Raw genomic sequence first — 24,139 nt, forward strand, 5'->3', positions numbered from 1 at the left:
GTGAGAGCTATGAACTGCCTGACTTGTTGCAGAGAATGACCTTGTTTTGGTGTTTCTGCGTTACAGCTTAAGTGTAAAGACAGATACCACTCTGCTGAGCCTCGTGCCAGTTGTGGTTGTGTTTTTTTGTTAGAAAAATCATGCCTGCCTCTGTTACCCTCCATTGAAGAGCTTCGTTCCTCACAGTTCAAGGGGGTAGCGCTTGGGGGCAGCTTTTGAATCCATTAGGGGCCAGGAAAGTTGGCAAAGGAAGCTGATGTAGGACAGGTCTGTGGTTAAGAGGGGGGTACTTCTGAGGCTTTCTCTGGGTCAGACTTCCTCCTGCTGCTGTAATTACATGCCTTGGAGCAGGTGGGGGAGCAGCACACAGCTTTTTCAATGAGTGAATTTGCAGAAGTAACTTGAAGGCTCCAGGCCCTCGAGTGCTCAGCAAATGATAACAGCGCACAAAAAAGAGTTACGACTTCATTTGAAGGCGGTAGGAAATAGACAGCAACGCATCTACTGTGGATTAGCTGTGCTTTAACATTACGCTTGTCTAAGGAGGAAACTTAGTAATTGATGCAGCTGGGTACTACGAAAAGTTCCTGCTTGGCTGCGAAGAACAGCAGGGAGCTGGGATCAGCCATGAGTAAGGACTGAGCAACCCCTTGTTGCTGCACGGGTGTAAATAGGATCGCGGGCGGTTGCTGGGGGAGGGCGGTGCTGGATCCTGTCCTTTGCGCAGAGGTGGCGGGGGGCCTTTTGTGGAGCCAGGGATAGAAGAAGGGGGGCTTGCTTAATCGCATTAATGATTTCTAAATCAAACAATCGTTATGATTAAAGCCAGGAATGGAAGAATGGGGGCTTGCTTAATTGCATTAAAAATAGACGTTGCTGAGTGTCTTTGCTTACTGCTGTGCACATTAACTAGCTCTCGGGGCCCCCCGCAGAGGATGGTTCCTGACAAAATGGGGAACCTGTCTCAAAAACCAGCTGAGACCGACCTTGTGGTTTGGACAGGAGCCGAGGAGCAGCAGCGTCTGCACAAAGGCAGGGGGTCAACCACTGGTGATGAAGAGGAGTTACCGGCCTTCATCCTCACACCCCCCCGGTGACCACCACCAGAAGGCATTGTGCAGGCGCAGATGGGAGCGGTTTATGGAAATGCCTCCTTGGAGTTGATTTTAATACAAAGCGGGGACAGGTTCTGCATATGCGTAGGCGTATCGGGAACCTTCACGCACGTGTCGCTCTTTGCTGCGTACAACCGAGGCAAGTTGCCGCGTCGGGGCGCGCACGCCTTTGGGAGCTACCCCGCGTGTGCCCGGCGCCGAAATAAACCACATGCCTACTTGATAACTCATTCGCTTTGAGTTCTACGAATCGTCCGTTGCTTTTGTTACGTGCCAGCAGTCGGGCAAGGAGGGCTCCTTCCCCCGGGGGTTGGCCGCGAGGCTTTCGCCGAGAGCGGGCCCGGCCGCCAGGGGCCCGGCTGGGGGCTGGGCGGCGGGCGGGGCCCGGCCGCGTCCCCGGGCAACGGCGGCTCCTCCCCGCAAACAGCGCCCGGGGCCGCCGCATGGAGGGCGCCGAGGAGGGCCCGGAGGGAGCCGAGGAGGAGGCCCCGGACCCCCGCGCCCGGTGGCTGCTGCGCTGCGCCGCGCGGGGCCTGCGGGGGCCGGCGGAGCGCTGGGAGCGCGGGGCGGGCCGTGCCGAGCTGCGGGCCTTCCTGGCCGGGGCGGCGGGGCCGGCGCTGCTGGCCTGGCCCGGCCCCGGGGGGCAGCTGCTGCTGGGGCCCCCCCCGGCGCCGCCCGCCGCCGGCCGCCCCAAGGCGCTCTTCTTCCTGCGGCGCCCCGGGCCCGGCGCGCTGCTGGCCGGGGACCTGCCCGCCGACGCCCTGCAGCACCTGGCCGCCCTGCTGCGCGAGGTGAGGGCGGCCCCGGCTCCGCCCTCGCGGGCCCCCGGGGTTGGGGGGGGGGCTGGAGCTCGTTGGAGCCTCCCGGCCCTCGGCCCCGGTGGGCCCGCGGAGTGGCGGTGACCCGACCGCCGTGCGGCCGCAGGGCTGGAGGCGCCCTCGGCTCCCAGCCCCGCTCCAGGCAGGGGGGACGCCGGCAGCGGGCTTCTGGAGGTCTCTGGCGGCGGAGGCTCGGCCACCTCCCTGGGCAGCCCGTGCTCCCTCACCCCCACGGTCCAAAAGTGCTGCCAGGCGTTCAGACGGAGCCTCCTGCGGTTCAGCGCCTGCCGAAGGGCTCGTGGTTTTCCTAGGGGGTCTTCAGGAGGTGTGGGCGCTCCCTGTGCCCGCCAAGAGCCCCTCAGCTACGTGACGTTGCCTGGACCAAACTCCTGACCCGGAGGGGTCTCCGCAGCAACACTGCAATGGAAAAGTAAAGGAGCTGCTTGCACTGAGCAATTCTGGTGACACTGTTGGTGTAGTAAGATGCTGACTGACTGATTGGGTTCCCAAGAGCAGGCTGCCTGGCTGGCTGGCTTTGATTTTGTGGGATAATGCGTTATTTGCACAGGGAGCCTTTGTTCTGAGGCGTTTGATGAGTTCTGTGGTCTCGGGAAGTCCACACAAACTGTTTTTTGTATCACGGTTTTGCTTATAGATGGGTGGCAGGTAGCGTGTGGTACGTGTTGTGAACTCCATCTGTTACAGAGAGATTTTGGGGTAGGAACGCATCAATAGATGCTGTTAGATCCCATTTTCCTGGCTGCCTTCAATGGCTGGGATTGTGCACCTGGATGGCATGTTTGCAGGCTTCTCTCCCCCCAGTTGTTCCAGATGGATGCAGTGTTCCCATAGGGAGCAGATCGTGCCTGGGTTTGGTCCCAGTTTCTGCTCAGACTTAAAGGAAAACAGAACGGTTGTCAGCAGAATGGGGGGTCTGTGGGAAGGTGAAAAGGGTCTTGAATTTCCTGAGGCTGCACAGAGCGCTTCTTGCAAGGGGCCTTTTATTGGGGATTTTAGGTCAGTCTTAGAAGACTTTGGTCAAAGGAATAGTCTGTGCCAAACTTCCCATGGGTTACTTAGGGCATCAGCACACCAAAACTGTCTTTATTCAGTAGGGAGCTGAGCTGTGGGTCGCAGCTGGGGTGACCTTTTCTACCTGTCGCACACAAACCCTTGGCATGGCTGAAGGGAGCACACCGCCACTCTGTGGAGCTGGGGACTCGTTCTGAGTCCCCTTAGTGTTTTAACAATCTAATAAGAAAATAAAACAGCTATTAGTAGGCCCGTTACAATAATACCAGTACTAGCAGTCCACATGATTTAAGTCAGAGAAAAATCTTGCTAATAATGTAGTTAAAGCTGTTGAGTGTGAGCCCCACACTCTCTGCCCACGTTCCTGGGGCTGGGCTCCCCCTTCCTGTGTCCCTCTGGCCGTGGGGTGGCTGATGCCGGCCTTCCCCGGGCTGGCAGTGCCAGTGGTGAGCACGAAGAGCCGTCAGCATCCTGGCTGCCCCAGCACGGTACCATGGTGGTGCTGGGGTGTTCCTTCTCAATTTTGGGTCCAGTTGCAGCTATTTTAATACCTTTTCTTACCGCAGCCTGCTCCCCTCTCATCAGCCCCGGCTACAGCTGCTCCCTGCAGCCTCCCCGTGGTAACACAGGGGCTGGTGTTTGGCACCGGGGGCGGCCCGGCTTTGGTGGGCTGTTGCTGCAGGCTGGTCGCAGAGCGGGGCCAGCCCAGGGTAGGTGACAGCCCCTGCATTGCTTCCACAGTGGGAATGAGCCAAAACCAGCCCAGGTGAGCCCAGGTCACCCTGAGACCTTGTGCTGCCGGTGCAAAGCCTGGAGGTGGCAAAAGTCCCATTAATTGGGCCACAGCTTGGGAAAATAACGTAAAAAGCAGCCTGTGCTGAAGACCTGCGGTGCGGTTTGGAAGGGGACCTAGGCGACCCTCACCAAGAAGAAGGTCCCAGGGGGTACCAGGAGAGCTCCCCCTTCAGCACGCTGGGGCTCAGCCCTGCTGCTGTCGGGGAGGTGTAGCAGTACGCAGGTACGTCAGCACGTGCCGCTGGCCTTGTGTGAGAACGGCGCAGAGCTGTCCCAGAGCTGTCCCAGGTCTCACCTTGCACGCCCAGCAAAACAGCCGGGCGGATGCTCTGAAATACCATCCTGGCAGCCTGATTGTCCTGTGCCCTCCAGGGGCAGGGGAAGCCCCGGGACAGTTGATGGAGGTGAACGTGGTTGGTAAAGGAGCGCAAAGAGCGCTGGACACCAGCTTTTTTTTATTAGTACCTGTAAGGGTGCTGAACCTTGTGATCCTCAATGATGCGCAAGAGGCGTGAGGTTGCTGGAGCTGGAAGCTCTCACACCCCCCGGTCGGAGCCAGGGCAGCAAGTTTCATGGGTGGGTTTCATCTGAACAATGGTTTAGATCGGCAGCAAAGCGGGCCTGCGGAGAGGTCCCTTTGTTCTGACCTGCCCTTGATTCTCACAGGCAGCAAGCTGCTTGGGGCAGCAAGGAATTTGGGACTCCGAGCTTGGCTGAGCAGGGACCTCAGGGCCTGGGGACATTTCAGTCTCCTGCAGCTCTTTTTTATCCATTGCTTTTTCATGACTCCTGCTACAGGTGATTGTGCCCATCCTGACGAACCGTAAGAACCACCAGGGCTGGCCACAAGTGGTGTCGCAGGACATTATACATCATGTCCACAGCCTAAAAAGCGCTGTCTCCGTGGTGGTTGGCCAAGTAAAAGGCAGGACCGTGCTGCCTCTCCCAGCAGGCTCAGAGGGAATCGAGAACATTGATCTGGAACATGAGAAATTGTGAGTATTGCCCCGTGCTTTCCTCTGGGTTATCTCCTGCTGATGCGTATGCTGTCTCTCTGGGGACACCTCACTGACCGTGGTGGCTCTTCTTGCTCACCATCATCTGCTGCTCATCCAGGCTGCCTGGATGGGTGTATTTTGCTCTACCTGCTCTCTAGTTCATGGACTCTGTCTCTGGGGACCACGCAACACTACAGGCAGGTGGGTGAAGCTCAGCAAGTGCAAAAGCAAAGGGTACACAGCAAAGCAACAAACTGCTTGGGTCGATGGGATAAAACAAACCCTGTGGGCAAAACCTCTGCTGCTTTGCTGTTGCCACTGAGCAGGAAGCCAGTGCTCTCCTGGCTGAAATTCCCTCTGGTTTCTGTCTGCCAGAGCATGCCCCGCAAATGCACTGCTAGAAGTTACGTGATTCACTTGTTCATGATTCATGCTGCCTGCTTGGTCAGAACTATTCTGCCTCCCTTTAAAACTAGATTTATTATTCAAAGGTACATGAAAACACATCTACAACTTCCTGCAAGTTTCTAAACTGTTCATGGTCCCGTACGGTGATATGGAAATTGTTGCTTGTATCCTCTTGTAGAAGCAGGGTGGTTTTGCAGACACCCATGGCATTTCCTTGTGTTTCTCTTCAAGGTGTAGATGAGCCACTTTGGTAATTTCAGTTGTCTCTGTTCATGGTTAAACCTCCCTGGATTCTGAAGTTCACTTCCAGTCCTTGAGGGACAGTCCCCAGGAAAACCACCCTAGCGTTTCTGGCTGGTCAGGACAGCTTGGGAAGGCTGGGCCCTGTGTGCAGCTGGTCTTTGTCTTGCAGTACCTCTAGCAGCTGTGGAATCACCATCCTTTGCTAGCTGATATGTCAGGCAGGGTGCTCACATTGCAGCTGGGGGGAACTTCCACCCTGGCCCCCTGAGCAGCCAGCTTGGTGCCCAAAGCCAGAGGTGGCAGGGCTTTGAACACTGCAGTGCTGTAAGCCTGGCCCGGGGCAAGGTAACAAAGCCTGGACTGCAGGCAGAGGCAGATCCCTTGGCACATTGTGGCATCGCCGTGCCTGGGCTACACGTTTGCACCCTGTGGGGCCTGAAGAGTTCTGTTAGTGCAGTGGGATTGATTGCTCAGGACAGGACGTGGGGCAGGTGGGGTTGCAGGAGCCATTACTGCTTCCAAGGCAGCGAGGGGACCTGTCCGCAGTGTGCCAGCCCGTCTAGAGCGAGAGAGTTCGTGGCAGTGCGGGAGAGTGGGTTGAGCAAGAACAGCAGGAAGAGAGCATCTTGCTGGGGGGATGGCTCTGCAGGTTGGACCCGGAGCCCGAACGGACCTGATGCTTCGGGGGCTGGCTGTGCTGAGAGGTGGTGGCTGGCTCTTCGCTTCCACCGTTCCTTTTATGAAACCACGTTCATCAAAGTGTGTTGCTGCCCACATTGCTGTGGTTGCTGTTGAGCTTCATTCATTTTCTCTAGGATGTAATTCCTGTATTAAAGCAATGGCAAAATCTTACGTTTTTTGATGGTTTTGTGGTTTTGAAATGTGAAGCTAGACCATAATCTGTAAAATCCAGCTGCCCACGTGGTCATTTGAAGCAGATAAAGCTGAGTAATAAATACAAACAAGTGGAAAGCAAAGTTAACTGGGTGGTCTGTTATTTTGCAGCCTGGAGCTGATAGATAAATCCCTTGTGCATGCCACTGAGTCAGCTATCATAGACTGGAGCTACCAGATCCAGAGAGCACTGAAGAAAGAGTCCTCAGAGCCTCTCCTGCAAGGCAGCAACCCCAGCCCGAAGGTGGAGCTGGAGTTCTGGAAGCACAGGTACCCCGGGCAGCCCGGCTGGAGCGTGGTGGGCTCTGGTGCTGGCTGCGTGCTGGTGGCAGACAGAGCTGCTCTGCCAGCTGAAAAGAGCAGGCTGCCTCGGGTTTGTGGAAAGACTTCAGCCGAGGCGAATTGCTCCCGCACATAAAATAATCGCAATCTGCAAAGTGTCTCAGAGACCGGGGGCAGCTGGCTGTATTTTAACGTAGCCCTAGCGCCGGCCCCCTCACGTCGTGAGGGAGCAGTTCTGGAAGTGCTCTTACCATCGCAGTTCACTAGGAACCAGCTGCAGCAGTAAGAGCTGATGGACACCTCCCTGGATCTATCTTCTTTTTTCTGCCCAAGAAACTTATTTTTGAGGCCTAGAAGATGTTTTACTTCCTAAGAAACAGAAATCTGGTTCTGTGCCTCAGAAGACCTCGTTGCTGTGCCCTGTGGTAGTGGCAGACTAATGCAGCTACTACTGCTAGTGTGCGTAGTGAAGACTAATGCAGCCTTCTCAGAAGCTATCGCTATCTTTTATTTTTAAAGGATCTACTGATTTAACAGGCCCTGTCAATGTGTTTTTTGTTTTTTTGTTCTTTTTTTTTTTTTTTTTTAAACGCAGAGCTGATTTCTGAGCTCAGCCTCTCCTGGCTGGAATATGCTAGTCCTCTCAGCCAGTCTGGGAGCATGTTTGTTATCCACAGGCATGTACTAGGTCTGGGGCTAAAGGAGCAGCTGGTGCTCGCAGATGAGGGGGGGTTTGGGACATTGCTGTCTCTCCATGGCCGCAAGGAGACCCTGGCCCCTACAGCAAAGTCTACAGAACTTTTCAGTGCCACAGCAGCATGGATGAATTTCGATCCCACAGCTGAGCTGTGCTTGGCAGGGGTGAGGTGTGAGCACCCACCCATGGTTGCAGACTTCGCTGATGGTAGAGCCCTCTGTCAGAAGGGCTGACTTGACAACTTTGTGAAGGGCCTTCTGGAAATGGTGCAGCTTAGCTGGCTGTTGTTCTCCCGTCAGTGGGCTTTAGATGCTCAGGAGACAGGGCAGGGAATTCCCTCCTGCCATTGAAAACCTCTGTGGCACGTTGGTATGGGCTGACTTAGGGCAAAGCCCAGCCCACAGGAGAGCTCTCACTAATGCCTGCAGAAATAACTGGTGGCTTCTCTCAGCAGTAGCGGAGCTGCCGGCATGGTGAGCCTCAGTGCCAGCTGTGTGTCCCGCAGGCCTTGTCCATGCCTCCTTCAGAAGCTTCTTACTGTTTTCATTCAGCACTGAGACTCAAGCTGGAGGGGATCCGGAATTAGGGCCAGGGAAATGGATGGTTTGTGTGGACAGCTGATGCTGACCCAATACGGACTTGTAACATGTCTTGGGTGTCGTAGGTGTGATGACCTGGAGTGCATTTACAACCAGCTGACAACAAGGAAGGTCAGGAACATGATGGAGGTGCTAGAGAGAATCGAGAGCAGCTACTTCCCAGCCTTCAAGTCTATGCTCATGGATGTTGAAGCAGGTGAGGTACTGGGGCAGCTTCAGCCTATCTGGATGCGATGTGCTGACTTCTGGCCTTTGTTTATATCCTGGTTTAACTGGTTTCAAGCTCAATGTGTTTGTAATGGTGCTGGCCATTAGGAGGTCACTGTGACCATGGGGACTGCAACCACATTGCTAGCCCTGTTGCTGTTTTGTGGCGTAAAACTGGTCTGCTTGTGCTTGTTCTGATGCTTTTTTTTTTTTTTTTTTCCATACTGGGACAAGGTTGATCGCTGGTCTGTTGAGCTAGACTTTTCCCAAAGGCCAGGGTGAGCAGATCTGGGAATTCAGTCTGTCGTAATAAAGCATTCACAGTAACGCAGCAGGACTAGCCTCAACTGATCTGAAACACGGTGTACCTTGAGACCTGATTTCACCAGGTCTTGTGGTGTCAGTCTGCAGGGGAGGTGTCGGGGCTGAGCATGGCCTCCCACCCTGACCCTGCAGGCTGTGCTGTGCAGGATTGCTCAGCTCTGCTTATTCTGCCCCGAGAAGCCTGGTGCGTGGCTCAAGGCACCCCAGTAACATTTGGTGGGATTGAGCAGTGTCCAAAACCTCTATAACCGTGATGCAGTGAATGTCTGAGCCATCGGTTTTGTGCCCTGTCCGAAAATTACTTAAATTCCCCTGCGAAGCTGCGCAGAGGATCTTTATGCAGTGAGCTGTCTGCCCATGTCCCCATCCAGAATGTCCTCCCAGAGCGCAAGGTCTGGCCAGCCCGCAGCTCTCCTCGCCGCCTTTTCAGATTCTTTCAGGCAGCTGAGTGGTGTGGGTGGCCTGTAGGTGGTGGTGTGCGCCAGCAGATCCATCTTCTCTTCTTTATTTTGCCATTCTGGCACAATTCAGTGAGACAGGAGAGCAAAAGAATGAAATAATTGCATTTTCTAGTGTAGGGAATTAAAGGCTTTTTTTGTTGTTTTGTTAATAAGAAGTCTGGTAAGGAAGGAAGCGTATTTTTCCCTGTTAATCAAGCAGACTTCTGCCTTAAACATGAAGTTACATGAAAGTAGCACAATCTTTATTCCAGTGTGCTTTGCTTAGGGGAGTTAAGTTCATCCGAAGGAAACACTACAAATTCCCCTCTAACAGTGAGAAGCAACGTCGTCCTGCTGCTCCGTGCCCTGTACCTCTCCATGAATGACCCTCTGCGTCCATCTTCATCCCAGCTGCTCAGGCTTTGCTAGCTGTGTTCGTGCTGGCAGATAACGCTGTTCTTCACTTCTCCACCTGGAAACATGTAATCTATTAAGGATGTTTGTCACGCTATACGTTGTACAAGTTATTCAGGCTAGAGAAGCACCCACTGTACCAAGAGTTCATTGTTAATTAATTCTTTAAGAGTCTAATCAAAATACAACCAATATTAGGTTTTAGTACAGCTACAGCAATACTAACTGGATAATTTGGGCTGTAAGTGTGAATTCCCATTACAACACAGTTCAGATTTGTTTGCATCAGCTTTTTAGTCTCCGTCCCTTTCCCTGGTGCCGTGCTCTCCCTGCTGGTGTGGTGGTATGGCTGATGTCTGCATCCCTGCATCCGTGCTGGGAGGGCAGTGTTGCTAGTTGGGGTTTCTTCTTCATCTTGGATTTTGGGGTTATCTTTATACACATTCAGGTACTTCTGTCACTTCTTGTTTGTCTATGGATTTAGTTACATAATGATCACCTGGTTTTATTCACGTGTTTGCTCCATAGGATAGTTCTTTAGGATAAAGTCACACAGATGTACAAATCAAATCTGAGTAGCTGAAAGCTTTATCTTAATTTGCTGTTGGACAGCTTTGCTTTACAGTGCTGGGTCGGCTTCTCCCGGTGGTTCTCTTGCTTCAAGTGGCCTGGCCCCAGATGGGTGCTGCGGACCTGGCTTTGTTGCCTTGTCCCTTGCCGTGCTGTCCGTTTGTCTCCTTTCCTGATTATTGCCTCAGATGAGCAGTGGTCAAGAAATTTTTCAGTGCATGGGTATCTGAGTATGTGTGATGCTTGCTGGGATGGTTTGCTTTCTGGCCCATAACCGGGCACACCACAGCTGGGTGGGCTTCACCAGTTCTGCTTCTTCACAGCTTTGACTGAAGCCCGGGACATTCACCTGCACCTGCTGCCCCTCAGACGCCATTTGGAGGCCATAGAGAGGGCTGAGTTCAGCGAGGTGAAGCCTCTCCTGCTCCCCCTGCTCCACGTGGTGTGTTTGGCCTGGGTCACCTCCCAGCACTACAGCGTACCCGCGCGGGTGGTAGTACTGCTCCAGGAAATCTGCAATCTTCTCATCCAGCAGGTGCGTGGCCAGCACGCTACTGTTTCCAGAGGGCAGTTTTTAAAATAATGTCTCCTCTCTCTTCCTCTCCCCAGCCCGTCTGTGGCAAAATGATTTTTTTAAGCCACGTTTAACTTGAAACGTGTTCAGCTTGAGAAGTGACTGTTTGATGGGATGGCAGAAGTGATCTCTTGGGTGTGATTTTGCTGTTCCAGGCCCTGGTGTACCTGTCTCCAGAAGACCTTCTAAAAGGGGAGATGGAAGAGAGCCTGGGCAAGGTGCAAATGGTGCTCAGCATCCTGAATGCATTCAAAGGGGCATTTGAGGACAGAAGGGAAAAACTTCACACATATTATGAACCGGGCCAAGAAGTGAAGGAGTGGGACTTCCATGCCACGATGGTGTTTGCAAGGCTGGACAGTTTCCTGAAGAGACTGGGGATGGTGGAGGTGAGGATCTGGTCCTGGAAGATATTTCAGGCCTTCAGAAGAGCTCTGTAGCCATGAATTCACTTGTTAACACCTTCACTGGGTGCCAGGGGATGAGGCTGCTCGCTGCTCATAGGTCTCCTGTTGCAGCAAGTCTGGGACCTTGCTTTACCTTGCCCTGCTCAGTGAATGAGTGAGCTACACAGCTGTGTCCTTCTGTTCGTGCTGGTAGGTGTGTTTGTTCTTCTGGAGAACGCCGTCGGACTCCTTGCCAATGGGGGGAGAACCCCGTTGGACTTCCCTTGCCCGTTGGGGCAAGGGAATGGGGGTTACTGAGGGCTGTGGATCAAGCAGTGCCGTCTCTGGGCTCTGTCCCCCGGCGACACCCCGGAGCAGGGTCCTGCCTGCCTGGGAGAGGCCATGCGTGCCCCTCAAGGCTGGGCACCGCTTGGCTGTGCCGTATGGGCCTGGGGAGGAGCAGGGACACGGTGCTCGCCAGGTCATCCCTTCAGACCCCGATGGTCTGTCAACCTGGGGTGCTGCAGCTCCCGTTTACCTATTTAAAGGCAGATCTGGGCTGCTCCTCTGCTTCTCTTGTTCTCTGTAGTGGAACAGAGGGTTTTACTGGCCGAAGTAAGCTGTATATTTTTATGCATTATTGAATTACCTGTGTTGAAAATCACCATGACTGATGACTGTTTTAAAACTATTCATAACGGTGGTTTCCAGTAAGGTTGGCTGTGCAGTAAACCAAATTATGCTTGCCAGTGTAGAGATGAATATAAATAGGCATAGGAGTAACTGCAGGTCATCATGAGAACAATATGAGTGACACTAATTATGCTCTGTAACTCTGCAAAGGCTCAGGGGCACCGATTGCTCATTGCTTGGTTACTACGAAAATGGGCTACAGGAGAAAGTCACTACGGAGCGTCTGAGCTGCACGTGCACGGCCGTGGTGGCAGAGAGCGGGGCGTGGTGTCCCATACCTCCAGGGACAGTGAAAGGCTGCAGCGTGTGCAGCCAGGTGGAGGATCTGCAGGGGGCTGAGAAGTGAGCTGTAAAATAATAATTAAAAGCATTACGCACACTTCCCATTAATGAGGAAGGCTTCTGCTTCTCTCTGTCTCTGTTTCCTCCCCTCTTCTTTTCAAGCAACCTAGTAAGATGAAGTGAAGGGCAGCTATTGTATCTGTTACTTCTGCCTTACGAAGTGTTTGTTAAAGTGGATGTTCTTTTTCTCCATAGCGCACATGCTATTGAAACATGCAGTTTCAGAATTTTGTAAAGGCTACAGTTACGGGTGCACAGGCAGCCCATGAGCATGTGCAGAGAGAAGGGCTCTTTCCCCCACTTTATTTTGCTCTTTTGCACTGCTCATGTGCTGTAAGCCTGCCGCCTGGCCAGGGTGGCTCTGTGCTAGCACCCTACCCTCAGCAGTGCAGGAGGGTTCAGCAAGCAATCGTTCCCTTGTCTGGAAGCCATTCCCGATAAGCCTGACCCTGGTGGGAGCTGTAAGCACATGGCGTCTCCCCGCTCCTGCCTGGAGGGTGGCACCGAAGCCTGGTGGTGCCTTGGCGTAGCGTGGGAGGCTGCGTCCCATTTGGCAGCCCCATCCCCAAGGCATTGCCACTGGCTGAATGCCGCCTGTTTGGGGTGCTGAGCTCTGTGTTCAGGGCTGTCCCTGGAGCTCCGGATGGCTGCAGGTCCATCCCTGTGCTTGACATCAGCACATTCCTGCTGGTCCTCTGAGGCTGCAGACCACCAACCAGCCCTCGCTTCCCCCCACCAGGAGTCCTACTGGAAGAGCCGGACTCGGTGGTGGCAGCGCTGCTGCCACGGCTGGGTCCTGGGAGGTGGCACTGGGGGGTCAGGCCCAGCCAGGCTGCAGAGGATGGGGAGGAAAAGACCCACCTACCCACCTCAGTAGAGATGGGCCTCATGTTGTTTTGAACGTGTCCCCTAGCTACACTTAAAAGCAATTTCACAGTTGGTACAGTATTTCCAGTAGCAGTTGCAGGTCCCACCAGAATGGGAAGTGCTGTGCGCAGCCAGCGGTGCCCGTGGTGGGCAGGATCCAGCTCCCCCCTTCCTGCATGTGCTGCTCAGTGGTGTGCCTGGGGAGGTCCCACAGCACGGCAGCGAGCGCAGCTCCCTGTTGTGACAACTGTTCTCATTGTCTTTGTCATCATCTTAACCTGTGTGTGTCTGCTGGCTTTGAAGGATCTCCTGACAAATGCCTTGGACCTGATGAAGCTGGAAAAGATCGAGTTCAGCGGGATTAAAGGGAAAGCCCTGAGTCAGCAGGTCCTGGATGTGTATGAGGAATTCCAGGAGGCATACAAGGTGTTTGCAGAGCGAACCTATGACTGCCTCGACCTGACCAACACGGTAGGTGGGACCGGCCTCCGGGAACACCAACACCATGTATGTGTTTCCAGAGCAGCAGTGAAGCCCTGGTGCATGTGCAGTCCTGCTGTCTTCTTCCCACCTTTTTGTTCCTTTTGGTATGATCTGATCTGTCACTGCAGAGAAAACTGTCGCTGGAAGCCACTGGCCTTTTCTGCAGAGATATGGGAGCTCTTGCAGGTTCATAGAATCATCGAACATCCCGAGTTGGAAGGGACCCACAAGGATCATCAAGTCCAACTCCCGGCACCACACAGGTCTACCCAAAATTTTAGACCATGTGACTAAGCGCACAGTCCAAACGCTTCTTATATCCTGAGAGGCTTGGTGCCGTGGCTACTTCCCTGAGGAGCCTGTTCCAGTGCCTGACAACCCTCTTGGTGAAGAACCTCTTCCTCATGTGTAGCCTAAACCTCCCCTGCCTCAGCTTGACACCATTCCCTTGGGTCCTATCACTGGTCACTAAAGAGGGGCGCCTGCCCCTCCACTCCCCCTTGAGAGGAAGCTGTAGGCTGCGATGAGGTCTCCCCTCAGCCTCCTCTTTTCCAGGCTGAACAGGCCCAGTGACCTCAGCCGCTCCTCATACGTCTTCCCCTCTAGGCCCTTCACCGTCTTTGTAGCCCTCCTCTGGACACTCTCCAACAGTTTCACGTCCTTGTACTGTGGTGCCCAGAACTGCACACAGTACTCGAGGTGAGGCCACACCAGCGCAGAGGTGGTTCAGGACCCTATCTTGCCAGTTCAGGACCTTAGACCATTCCAGTTGGGAAGCCTGCATTTTCACGCCTTTTGCACAAACTTTTCCTGTAGGTTGCGGGGGTGTGTGAACTGTACCAACATCCACACTGTTTTGCTTTCCAGGTCTCAGTGCCTAGCTTGCCTGATGAAGGCCAGCTCAGGTAACCTCTGCGGTTCTGTTTGCTCTTGTCTAGTTGCACACATGACATCTGGTGCTCTCAGCATTCAAGAACCCCATATTTAAATATCAGTAGTGCTTTAATTAAAGGAATATTCCCAGTCCTCAAAGTCATGGCTCAGTGGCCATGCAGATCCCAGATGCTCACGCTAGCACATGTCATACAAGCAGGGCACAGGAAGTGAGCTGCTGTCCCCCTTATGGTCCTACTCTTGGCCTTGACACCACGCAGCATAGCCTGGGTAGGCTATGAAGGAAGGATGGGAATGGCATTACTGAAGGAATCTGTGTCCTGTGATCTCAGAGGATCTCCGATTTCTTCTGCTGCTTGTCCCATTTGCCCTGGGATCAGTTTGCTAAATCTAGCTGGCAGGACAGGGTTAGGGCTATACATGCAGCCGGAGGAGGGAGTGCTAAAACAAATGGCCATAGGGCAGCTTGGTGGTGAGGAGCTCCTGTCCCACACTGCTCATGGGGCAGCCCTTCACAGCAGGTGTCCAAAAAGAAGGTAATCCTGGAGCAAAATCCAGCGGCTTCTGACTTGCTCAGGTTTGTACTGGGATGAAGAGTGAGTGCGCTGGTAGCGGGATGCAAGGCCAGTGCCTTGCACCTACGGTGATAGGGCCTGTCTGGCGCAGTGATGGGCAGCTTGCACTTCACTCCCTGTAGTTCCCAGTAACATCTCTGCAGTGGGAGGCACAACCCTAGTGCTGGCTGGCTGGGTCTTGCTGGGAAGCTGCTTGCTCCACATCGCTCCTCTTTCAGGATGGTGGGCACGGAAGGAGCGGTGACCATGGCTCTGCAGGGGCTGGCTTGATTTTGGTGACCCCTTGGCCTTCTGTGTCATGCTCATTCTTTCAGTGCAAGAGTTTTCTACCTTCTGTTACCTCTTTTTTCAGCTAAAACATGGTATCTGGTCTTGCTGAAGCTCAGTGATGGTAATAGTAAAAGCTGTTGCCTTGCACTTTGTCCTTCCATGTAAGAGACATATGGCCTAATTTTTAGCCACTTTGTCCAAATTAGAAATGCTGAAGTCTCATAGTTTGTCAAGCCCAGTCTTTGATTTGGGCTTTTTTCCTGTAGGAAAAAACAAACAAACAAACAAGCTTTTGCTCTTCAGCTTCAAAGGATTTATTACAATCTGGGCAAGGAAATTAGTGCCAGAAGATGATGGAAGTTACAGAAGCAGAACTGTTGAAGTTGGAAGGACCTCTGGAGACCACCTAGTCTAACACCATGCTCAAAGCAGGGTCAGCTAGAGCAAGGGTGTGTCCAGTTGGGTTTAGTATCTCCAAGAATGAATATCCCCAAGGGTGGAGACTCCACAGCATCTCTGGGTACCTTCATGGTGTCGTTCCACAACCATTTCATGGCTTGCTGTTCTGCCTTCCTACAGGATTTTGAGCAAGATGCCTTTGATTTCCAGCAAAAAGTAGAAGACATCGACCGGCGGCTGGCAACTATTTTCGTCCAGGCTTTTGATGATGCTTCGGACTTGGAGCATGCCTTTAAGGTTTTTATGTCACATCCGTTTTGTAGAAGGGAAATCAGGGAACCTACAGGTAGGCTGTACGAGAGGAGGGCAGGCAGTGCTGTGTCTACAGGTACACGGGGCTGGTGTTTGCTGACAGTGGGACAATGAGGCTTGTAGCTTTGAGGCTTGTCTCAGTGACACTCAGGCTTACAGGTCCCTCACAAACTGTGAAACCAGAGAGCTGCTAGCAGGGTGTTTGCTGAAAGCTTTGCGAGTATTTGTGCTCTTCCTATAAAGACGGACAAAATGGAGCTTTGTTCAATGTTTAAGAAATTGTTCAAATCATGCTTTCAGTTGCCAGTTTTATTTTTTTGTCCATGAGTCGGAGGAATTATGCTTTTTCTAGGATTTCCTGGTAAAAAAAATGCTGCTATGAATTGGGTATTACTGTTAATATCATAGAATCATAGAATGGTTTGGGTTGAAAGGGACCTTAAAGATCATCTAGTTCCAACTCCCCTGCCATGGGCAGGGACACCTCCCACCAGACCGGGTTGCTCCAAGCCCCCTCCAGCCTGGCCTTGAACACCTCCAGGGCTGGGGCATCCACAGCTTCTCTGGGCAGCCTGGGCCAGGGTCTCACTGCCCTCATCAAGAAGAATTTCTTCCTAATATGTAATCTAAACCTGCCCTCTTTTAGTTTAAAGCCATTACTCCTTGTCCTATCCCCACACCCCCTGACACAGAGTCCCCCCCCCAGCTTTCCTGCGGCCCCCTTTAGGCACTGGCAGGCCGCTGTGAGGTCTCCCTGGAGCCTTCTCTTCTCCAGGCTGAACAGCCCCAGCTCCCTCAGCCTGGCTCCACAGGAGAGGTACTCCAGCCTCTGAGCACCCTTGTGGCCTCCTCTGGACTCACTCTAATAGGTCCATGTCCTTCTTACACTGGGGGCCCCAGAGCTGGATGCAGTAGTACACAGGTATATTTCAGTTCTGGAAGCTCAGGTTTTCTAGAAATAAGGCTATTTTGTTTACCAATGAATCAATCTTGCAGAAAAACTAAATGGGTATTTTCTGAAAAACCTTAACATAAGTGTTGAAACAATTGTAGAAAATGATAGTATTTATCCTCGGGTTATTTTTGAGAAAATAACAAATTTTGAAGTGTTTGAAAAATGACAATTGGGATATGGTTCACCTGCAGAGAAAATGTGAGCTCTGTAATAAAGGGAGAGCTATCTGGAAAGAATAGAGTAAAGAAAAGAGAGAATAAGTAAAGAAAAGAAATTCCCCTTTCCATGTGCCCCTTGTTGCACATTAGTGAAGCACTTGGGTTAGTGAGGAAGTCCCAGTGGATTTCTCTGCAGAAATCAGGGTTGTGATTGCTTTCCCTCTGCTTTCTTTTCCTTCCTCAGTTGCTGTACATGTATGGGAGCCTTTTGGAGCGGCCAGTAATCGCTGCGGATACTGCTGACAAATACTCTCTCCTCATCAGCATGTTCAACAGTGCTTTGAATGATGCTAGTTTGATCTACTCCAGGCACATCCAGGCAGAGCTGGAGCTCGGTGAGTAAATTTGATTTTATAGAGAATTGGATTTAGATGAATTTTTGGGGGAAAATAATTTGTATTTTCTAGGGAAACCAGAAAACCACTGCAAAAATTTTCATCTGCTACATCTCCTGGTGGAAGTAGAAATGCCTGGGAAATCTCTGTTCTTAGTATTAAAGCAAATAATCTGTTGGGGGGCAGGAATATCTTTTGGTATGTGTATACATGGTATGTAGCTCAGAGTGAAGATACCTGCTGTGTTTTTCCCCTAGCAAGGGTGTGATGGGAGTTTTCTCTCCACATTTATGTGCTGCCTCTAACACTCCGTGGAGCTTGCAAACCCACTCATGTGCTCCACGATGTGAATTTACAGTGTTTCCCGTGTGATACTGTAAATGCAAAGTATGCAAGTTGGGAGTTTGTAACCAAGGGTTTAATCAACCTTCTCCAGGTTTAGTATTTTCCATGTGTGCTGTAACAGGAGTGAATGGGTAGGGTCCTATTAGATTATGCATGGATTTTTGAGTAACAAACCATTCACTCAACTCAGAAAGCTTGTACAGGAAGCAGACAAGGTCCAGAAGAGGCAACATTGGTGGAATTAGTACAGGTTAACAAAAGGAACGGGGAGATTAACGGAGGGAAGGGCCCATCATTTGCCATGAATTTAAGGGGTGTTAAGTGGGTGTGAGACAAGATGGTCAGAACTAGCGCCTGGTCAGAAATCCCTAAACCAGTGGTTGTGGGGAGCAGGGAATGCATCCCAGGCAAAGGATGCCTCTGTATCAGCTCCATTCCTAATGTTTACTGGGCTTCTCAATTGATTGGAGACATTCTCAGGTCCTTATTCAAGGTCCAGAGGCACTAGGAGTCCTCTCCTGGTCGCAGACCAGCATCAATGGATCAGATGCTTGGATTTAAGGGAGCAAGCTGGGAAATCAGCACAGTTTTACACAGATGAGTTGCTTTTCATTCATCTGTGAGGTTACAAATGCAGTGTTCAGTCAAATACCATTTCAATCTGCCCCCCCAGGATCCCCTCCTGTGCACAAGAACATGCCGGTGGTAGCTGGAGCGCTGGGCTGGGCTCGGGAGCTGAGAGCACGAATCCAGGCGCAGTTTGGTCGCTTCAGGCACATCACGCATCCCTGCGTGTCTGTTCCAGCTAAGTTTTTTATGACTATCTTGATATCTTTTCTCTAATCAATCTTGATTTTCGTTCTGTGTTGAATGTTATTCAATGGCTATAGCTGAAGTATTTCTTGGTCAAAGAGGTGTGAAGTGATAGTGCTGGCGCTTTTCAACTTCCCTACAATCTTTTTGTAAGGAACTCATTAACTGGATTTGTTTGGAAGTGGTTAAGAGGCACAGTGGGATACTACATGGGCTTTTCAGCTTTCAGGCACAGTTCTAGGTTGCAATTGAAAGACGTATTGGAACCTTTTCCTCAGCAACCCCACTCCATGTGTGTTCCAGCACCTCCTTGGGAACAATCCAGTCCTGGGCTTGCAGCTCTGATTCTGGGATTGCCCAAGCTGTAAAGCGCCTTTGCTTAGGTGCTCAACTGGTGCTGGGCTGGACTCTTTTAAGATAGGCTGAAAGAGCTGAGTTTCAGGTTGGTGAACACATGAGGACATGGCCTGGGCACTGGCAGAAGACAGCTTGCTCAGTGTTAAACAAGGGAGAAATCTCCCAAGACCTAGGAAAGAAACTAGTGCTGGGATATTTTTCACCCAAATGTTTGTTCCTGTGGGTCTTCTTGGAGAAATGTGACCCCACGCTTGCAGCTCCCAGCTACCACACCTGATGACACCGCCTGTAGACTTCAACATTGATGAGACAGCATATAAAAGTGCCATAAGCAAAACAGTGTCAGACCTAGGAAAACTGAAGACACCCCAGGGACTGTACCTTGTGGCTCACAGCAATAGCTTTACTTGTACTAGAGGTGATTCTGAGTAAATGGATCCACTTTTTTTTTTATGTGCTTGACCCAAATAAGCCATGTCCATCAGTGTCCAATATTTGCAGCCTTCTCTCAATGTGTATTGCCATTATGTAAGTGTCTTTAAGTGCACTGTTATTCTGCAACAATACAGACATTAGTGCAACGAGACAGGCCCTTGGACCATCCCCAGCACAGAGCCCAGGTTATCACATCCTGTTTGAATCTGAATAGCAAATTTCACAAACCATGAAAAGGACCCAGACCCTGCATTTTTCATTGATTTTCTTCCCTCTGTTTAGAGCAGTCGCTAACATGCCTGCAGCAGGAGAGACATGATTCTGTTTCCTGCAATACAACTTGAAAAGGGAGAAGGATTAAAAAGGAAGAAAGATGATGTTTTTGCTGGGGCTTGATCAGTGCTTGTCCAGTGGTGACCTCTTGAGCTCTCCCTGTGCTTTCAGCTGAACTTGCAGTAGACACAAAGTGTCCTTTGAGCTCACTGGGAGTTTGCTAGGTTTTAAGCTAATCCAGTTTTTGTCAAAATATCCTCCAAAATCAGCAACTATTTTCAGGAAATGTTGGAAATTGTGGGTGAGCCTGTAGAAAAATTCTTAAAAGAGTTACTTTGGCTGGTTGCCTCCCTGGGTTTGGAGGCATCTGTACAGCCCAGGCAGTGTGGCTGGTGTTCTGCCTCCTGCGCTGTGGGATGTCTTTGCTCTTCCTTGCTCCTGTGGTTTATGGGACACAAATCTGGCACTGCAAAGATCTGCATTCAGCAGGACCCACGTGCTGCTTCCTTTTGAGCCTCCTTAAACTCAGAAAGTGCTGGTTGGTAAACAGGGGTCGCCATACTCTGTGTAAGCCCAGTATGTGAAGCTGGGAGCATTGGATATGTTAAAGAGGCCAGTGTTCCTCCAGTAGCATTGATCTCTTCTTCCTCCCTGTATGGTTCCCATTTTGCAGATTGCCATACAAACACATAAGAGAGGCTGCCCAAGCCCCAGTGCACTCTTTGTGCAGCAAATTGATTTTTGGTGATATGGTGGGGTGAAATGCAATGTCCCCAGTCGGTAACAGTCTGTCCTACAAACTGGAGGGTGATCTCGGGAAGGGGGTGGATACAGACTGCAGTCTTACAGAGCTAAACGCACATTTCCATGGGCAAAGTAATGCTGAGCTTTTCTGTTGTGCTACCAGCTGCCTGGACTCTGCTGAAGGAAGAAGAGTGATAGAAAAGTACGAAGAAATGCTCCAGCTGCTTGACAGGTAAAGGGTGGTGCGGGCCAGGCTGTAGCTGTATGAAACAACGTTCTCTAACCCACCTCCCAGCATGTTTGCCAGCCCAAGGCCTGGGATGTCCCTTTCTAAGTCAGAGGGGGTCTTCTGATGAGAGAGGAGGAGGAATCCTTCTGCTATATGCCACAGTCTTTCTGTGATGTCTTGCAACGTGAAGCTTTCTTGGGAGGAATGGGTTCCATGCAGCCTAGCATTGGTCCAAGCTTCTGCTGGGTGTAGAAGCTGCTGTGGTAGAAAACCGGAGTTGACTGGAAGTCCGAGCTGCTTGTGCCCATTCCCAGCATGTATCCACACGGGCTGTAATGCGTATTTTCCACAACTTGAAGTAGATTTATTGTCCCTCACTTAGTATCTTTAAGTTTGACATTAAATCTGAACTGATCGCTTTGAGCTTTCCCTTGGGACGAGGCCACCTCCCCAGCAAGGACGCATCCCCGCAGGGCCTGCTGTCTGTCAGCAGTGAAGGGAGCTGGGACACCTGACCCCTGGGGAACACCGGGCAGGTGGAAGCAGCCCTGTTCCTAATGATCAAAATAAGAAGAAAAAAAAAAAAAAAAGGAAAAAAAAATCTGATAGTTGTGGTGCAGCCTTTCAGGAGGGGGCAGACCAATGGGAGGATCCTGGGTGACTTCAACAGAGGTGCTTTCTGGGTGACATTTCCCAGAGCGCTCAGGTGACAACGTGATTCGGAAGGGACTCTGTTGCTTGGGTGGTTGGTTCTGTACAAGTCATGCGAGGTAACAGGACCCAGTTTCAGCCCCCAGCAGTGTCAGTGAGTTGTCAAAGTGCTGCATTTCCATGAGGCTGATGGTCTCCTTCTCTAAGAGAAGTGAGAGCAACTGCATCCACCCCCCAGGATTTGTATGGTTTTAGGCACCTGTCCTGCGTAGACACTTGGGAAATGCCCAGTAGTTGTTTATCTGTTAGGCAAAATATCTGTCTTCAGGCCAAATGCTTTGCAAGTCTGTCTCCAAATCTGCTAAAAGTGGTACTTGAGTGTTTATCTTCTTGACTTGAGTCTGTCACTGGTTTTGGGGTGTTTGTCTTTGGAGTCAAGTTAATTGTGGAAATGGTGTGGATGGGTTTTCCCATCCTGCATGTTCTTCAGCCCTCAGAAGTGGACTTTCATTTGATTATATGCACATCTTGTAGGCTCAGTAGCTACATGGCATGGTGGATGTTTTTTTTTTCTTTTTTTCCCTACAGGTATCAGGAAAAGCTGTATGTAGACTGGTCCCAGACGGTCTCTGAAAAATCACAGTACAACCTCACTCAACCACTCATCCGACGAGATCCAGAAACCAAACTGATCACAGTCAATTTTGATCCCCAGGTAAAAACTGCTGCCAGCTACCATTCCTGCCTGTCTGTGGGCATGTCTCCCTGCTGTGCAGTTTTTTTCTCAGTGTTCCCCATCATGTAAGTGAGATCTGGTGGGACTGGTATCAGATCTGTTCTGCTGACATTTGTGGAGCCTCTTCTGTGATGAGTAACATGACTTTACCATCCTCTTTGTGGGCTCTATCTCCCGATAAATTATCAGGATTGAGATTTAAGCAGAGCAAATTCTAGTGACAACCAGTCATAGGAAGTCCCAGAGTACCCAATATTTAACTGGTGTTAGCATCTTCAGATGAGACTTGCTACTGGTTTGGAGACTGTTGGAGCATCATCTACAGAGGTGGGTTCATGGTATGTGTATGTGATCTCTGGGCTTCCTGGAAGGGTATAAAATACCCCATGAAGGGTTTATTTTGTTACTGCAGTATTGTGCCTGTTGGTTTTCCTTTATTGCAGTGCATGAGGCTTAGAATAGATTTAAGATCTTTTCTCTGTCCCCTAGAGTTTCTCAAAACCCTGTCTCAAGCACAGGTAGGATGGACCATCCACCTTTTCTAGGGCAGATGCCAGCAGTGGACTGAGAGCCTCTGGGGTCTGGTGGGAGCCAGGATCTGTGAAATGTAAAAATGCCATTTAATGGGGAGAGGCTGAATCTTAGGGGCCAGGGACATGTTGGCATCAAAAACTTCCCAGTTTCCTGGGGTATGCTGCAGTTAAAATGTTTAGGTTTTACAGCTCATTCAAGCTTGGCCCTTAGCCAAAGGATTTGTCTTTTTCCTTGGAAGCTCAATGCTAAGGTGGGAGCCAAATGGCCTCAGGGGATATTTTCCACCCTGGTGAGAGGATCTGGAGCCTGTGATGTGCTGAGTGTGCCTGCTCTCAGCTCTTGTAGCAGTCTTTGAGTGTTTCTGCACTGCTCTTCTCAGCTTTTCACACTGAGGACTGTCCAGTGCCCCAGATGTCTGTTCAGCTGCCCCTTCATCCCCTTCAGAATAGATGTGAGCACCTCATTTTGCCTAGAAGGATGTATTTTCAACCCTTCAGCATGGAAGAGTCTTCCAGCACTTGCCTTCAATGGAGGAAGGAGAGCGAGGAGAAGACAACTCCAGCCCTGTGGTGGGAATGTCCCAGACCTTCCAGTACAAAGAAGAAAGGAGGAGAACTTGGCTGCATCTCTCTTGCCATCTTGTTCCCTCAGCCCCCTGTGTTTCCCTTTCCTTCCACTCCATTTTCATTCAGCCCCCTTTCCAGAGTGCCCTCTGCACCCTCCTTCATCCCTGCTTTCCTTCTTCTCATTGTGTTTGTTGTCACTTTGGTATTGAAGATGCTCTGAGTATATTATGAATTCCCTTCCCAGGAAGTGTGCTTTCTGTGTGTCTTGGCCAGTTCTGCTGGGTGTCGGATTTTGGCTAATGTAAGATAGTGCTGGGGAGATTTCAGGAACCCTTTCCTGCCCCTGGGGTCACCCAGGGCAGTGACTCCTGGCTGTTCAGTCCATGGATTTATGGCTTTACCTGCTTCTGTTTATATCTGCAGCTTCCCGGTTTTCCTGTCTGAAATTGGGGCAGGGAATTGGGACTAAAGAGCACTACTAGAATGGGATCAGAGGGTGATTTCTTCCCCATGCCTTCAAAGGAAGGGATGACACAATCTGCCAACCTAAAAGGAGAGTGATTTTTAGGGAGCTGCACCCCAAGCTCAGCCAGTCAGGGGCAGTCCTCACCCTGGCTGCTGCCTGTACAACATGCCAAATTTTTGTCACCCTCTCAACATGTGCAGTTCCAGGAGCACTTTACGAATAAACTGAATGAAGATTTTCAGTCTTAAAAGCGATATATTATGCTGGAAGACCTCACTGTTCCTTTTGTTGCAAGCATACATTTATACCGGGTTTATAATTTAATAAACCCTCTTAGTGTAGCCCATCGCTATTCAAACACGCAGTGGCACTGAGTGCTTTTGGTTGGGCTAGGAGAGGTCGGCAGCAGAAGGCTTTGTTGGAAGGTGGACACACTGAAACAGGAGTCGCTGGGTTTGGGCCACAGTATTTGTTTATATTTTAATGCCACTCAGCCCCCAGCAAACAACAGAACCAGAGTCTGGTCCATCTTATCTGTTTCTTAGATAACTGTTTGCTAAGCTCTGCTCGCAGACAACATATCCCTGACAGACTATTGATGAGCACGGCTGAGAGATTCAGAGTTCATCGTGGCTTTTAGAGGCTGCATGTAGTTTACTTGCCTGGTTGTTAGCAAAGCTGTCTGTCTTTGGCAGGAAAGAAAACCAGAGGCAGAGATCAAAGGAAGACAGACAGTACAGACTATGAGGTGTCTGGGTGCTTTTCAGAGCATGCAGATTTGTGAACAAAACAGCAGAAAAATCCTAAAACATTCAGAAATGATTGAAGAGCGTCTGCCACTTAAATGGGGG

At 51.0% G+C, this 24,139-nt stretch overlaps 1 protein-coding gene across 6 annotated transcripts in view; it reads left to right on the plus strand.

Moving 5' to 3' along the window:
- Positions 1–17: 17 nt before the first annotated feature.
- Positions 18–24,139, plus strand: part of DNAH9 (dynein axonemal heavy chain 9) — a 220,124-nt gene continuing 196,002 nt past the window's right edge. For 4 of the 6 annotated variants that reach the window (XM_083804844.1, XM_083804843.1, XM_083804845.1 and 1 more), the window contains exons 1-12: positions 107–1,906; positions 4,559–4,755; positions 6,415–6,573; positions 7,947–8,077; positions 10,160–10,371; positions 10,566–10,799; positions 13,002–13,169; positions 15,500–15,616; positions 16,989–17,139; positions 18,158–18,272; positions 20,270–20,338; positions 21,575–21,701. In XM_083804844.1, the coding sequence (XP_083660970.1) occupies positions 1,559–1,906; positions 4,559–4,755; positions 6,415–6,573; positions 7,947–8,077; positions 10,160–10,371; positions 10,566–10,799; positions 13,002–13,169; positions 15,500–15,616; positions 16,989–17,139; positions 18,158–18,272; positions 20,270–20,338; positions 21,575–21,701 (2,028 nt within the window). In that variant the 5' untranslated portion in view covers positions 107–1,558. Of the gene's footprint in view, positions 1,907–4,558; positions 4,756–6,414; positions 6,574–7,946; positions 8,078–10,159; positions 10,372–10,565; positions 10,800–13,001; positions 13,170–15,499; positions 15,617–16,988; positions 17,140–18,157; positions 18,273–20,269; positions 20,339–21,574; positions 21,702–24,139 lie in introns of all 6 variants that reach the window. The other 2 variants (XM_083804841.1, XM_083804842.1) reach the window with 2 other exon arrangements.

The sequence above is a fragment of the Anser anser genome (genome assembly GCF_964211835.1).
Source record: "Anser anser genome assembly, chromosome: 19".
Classification (NCBI taxonomy): domain Eukaryota; kingdom Metazoa; phylum Chordata; class Aves; order Anseriformes; family Anatidae; genus Anser; species Anser anser.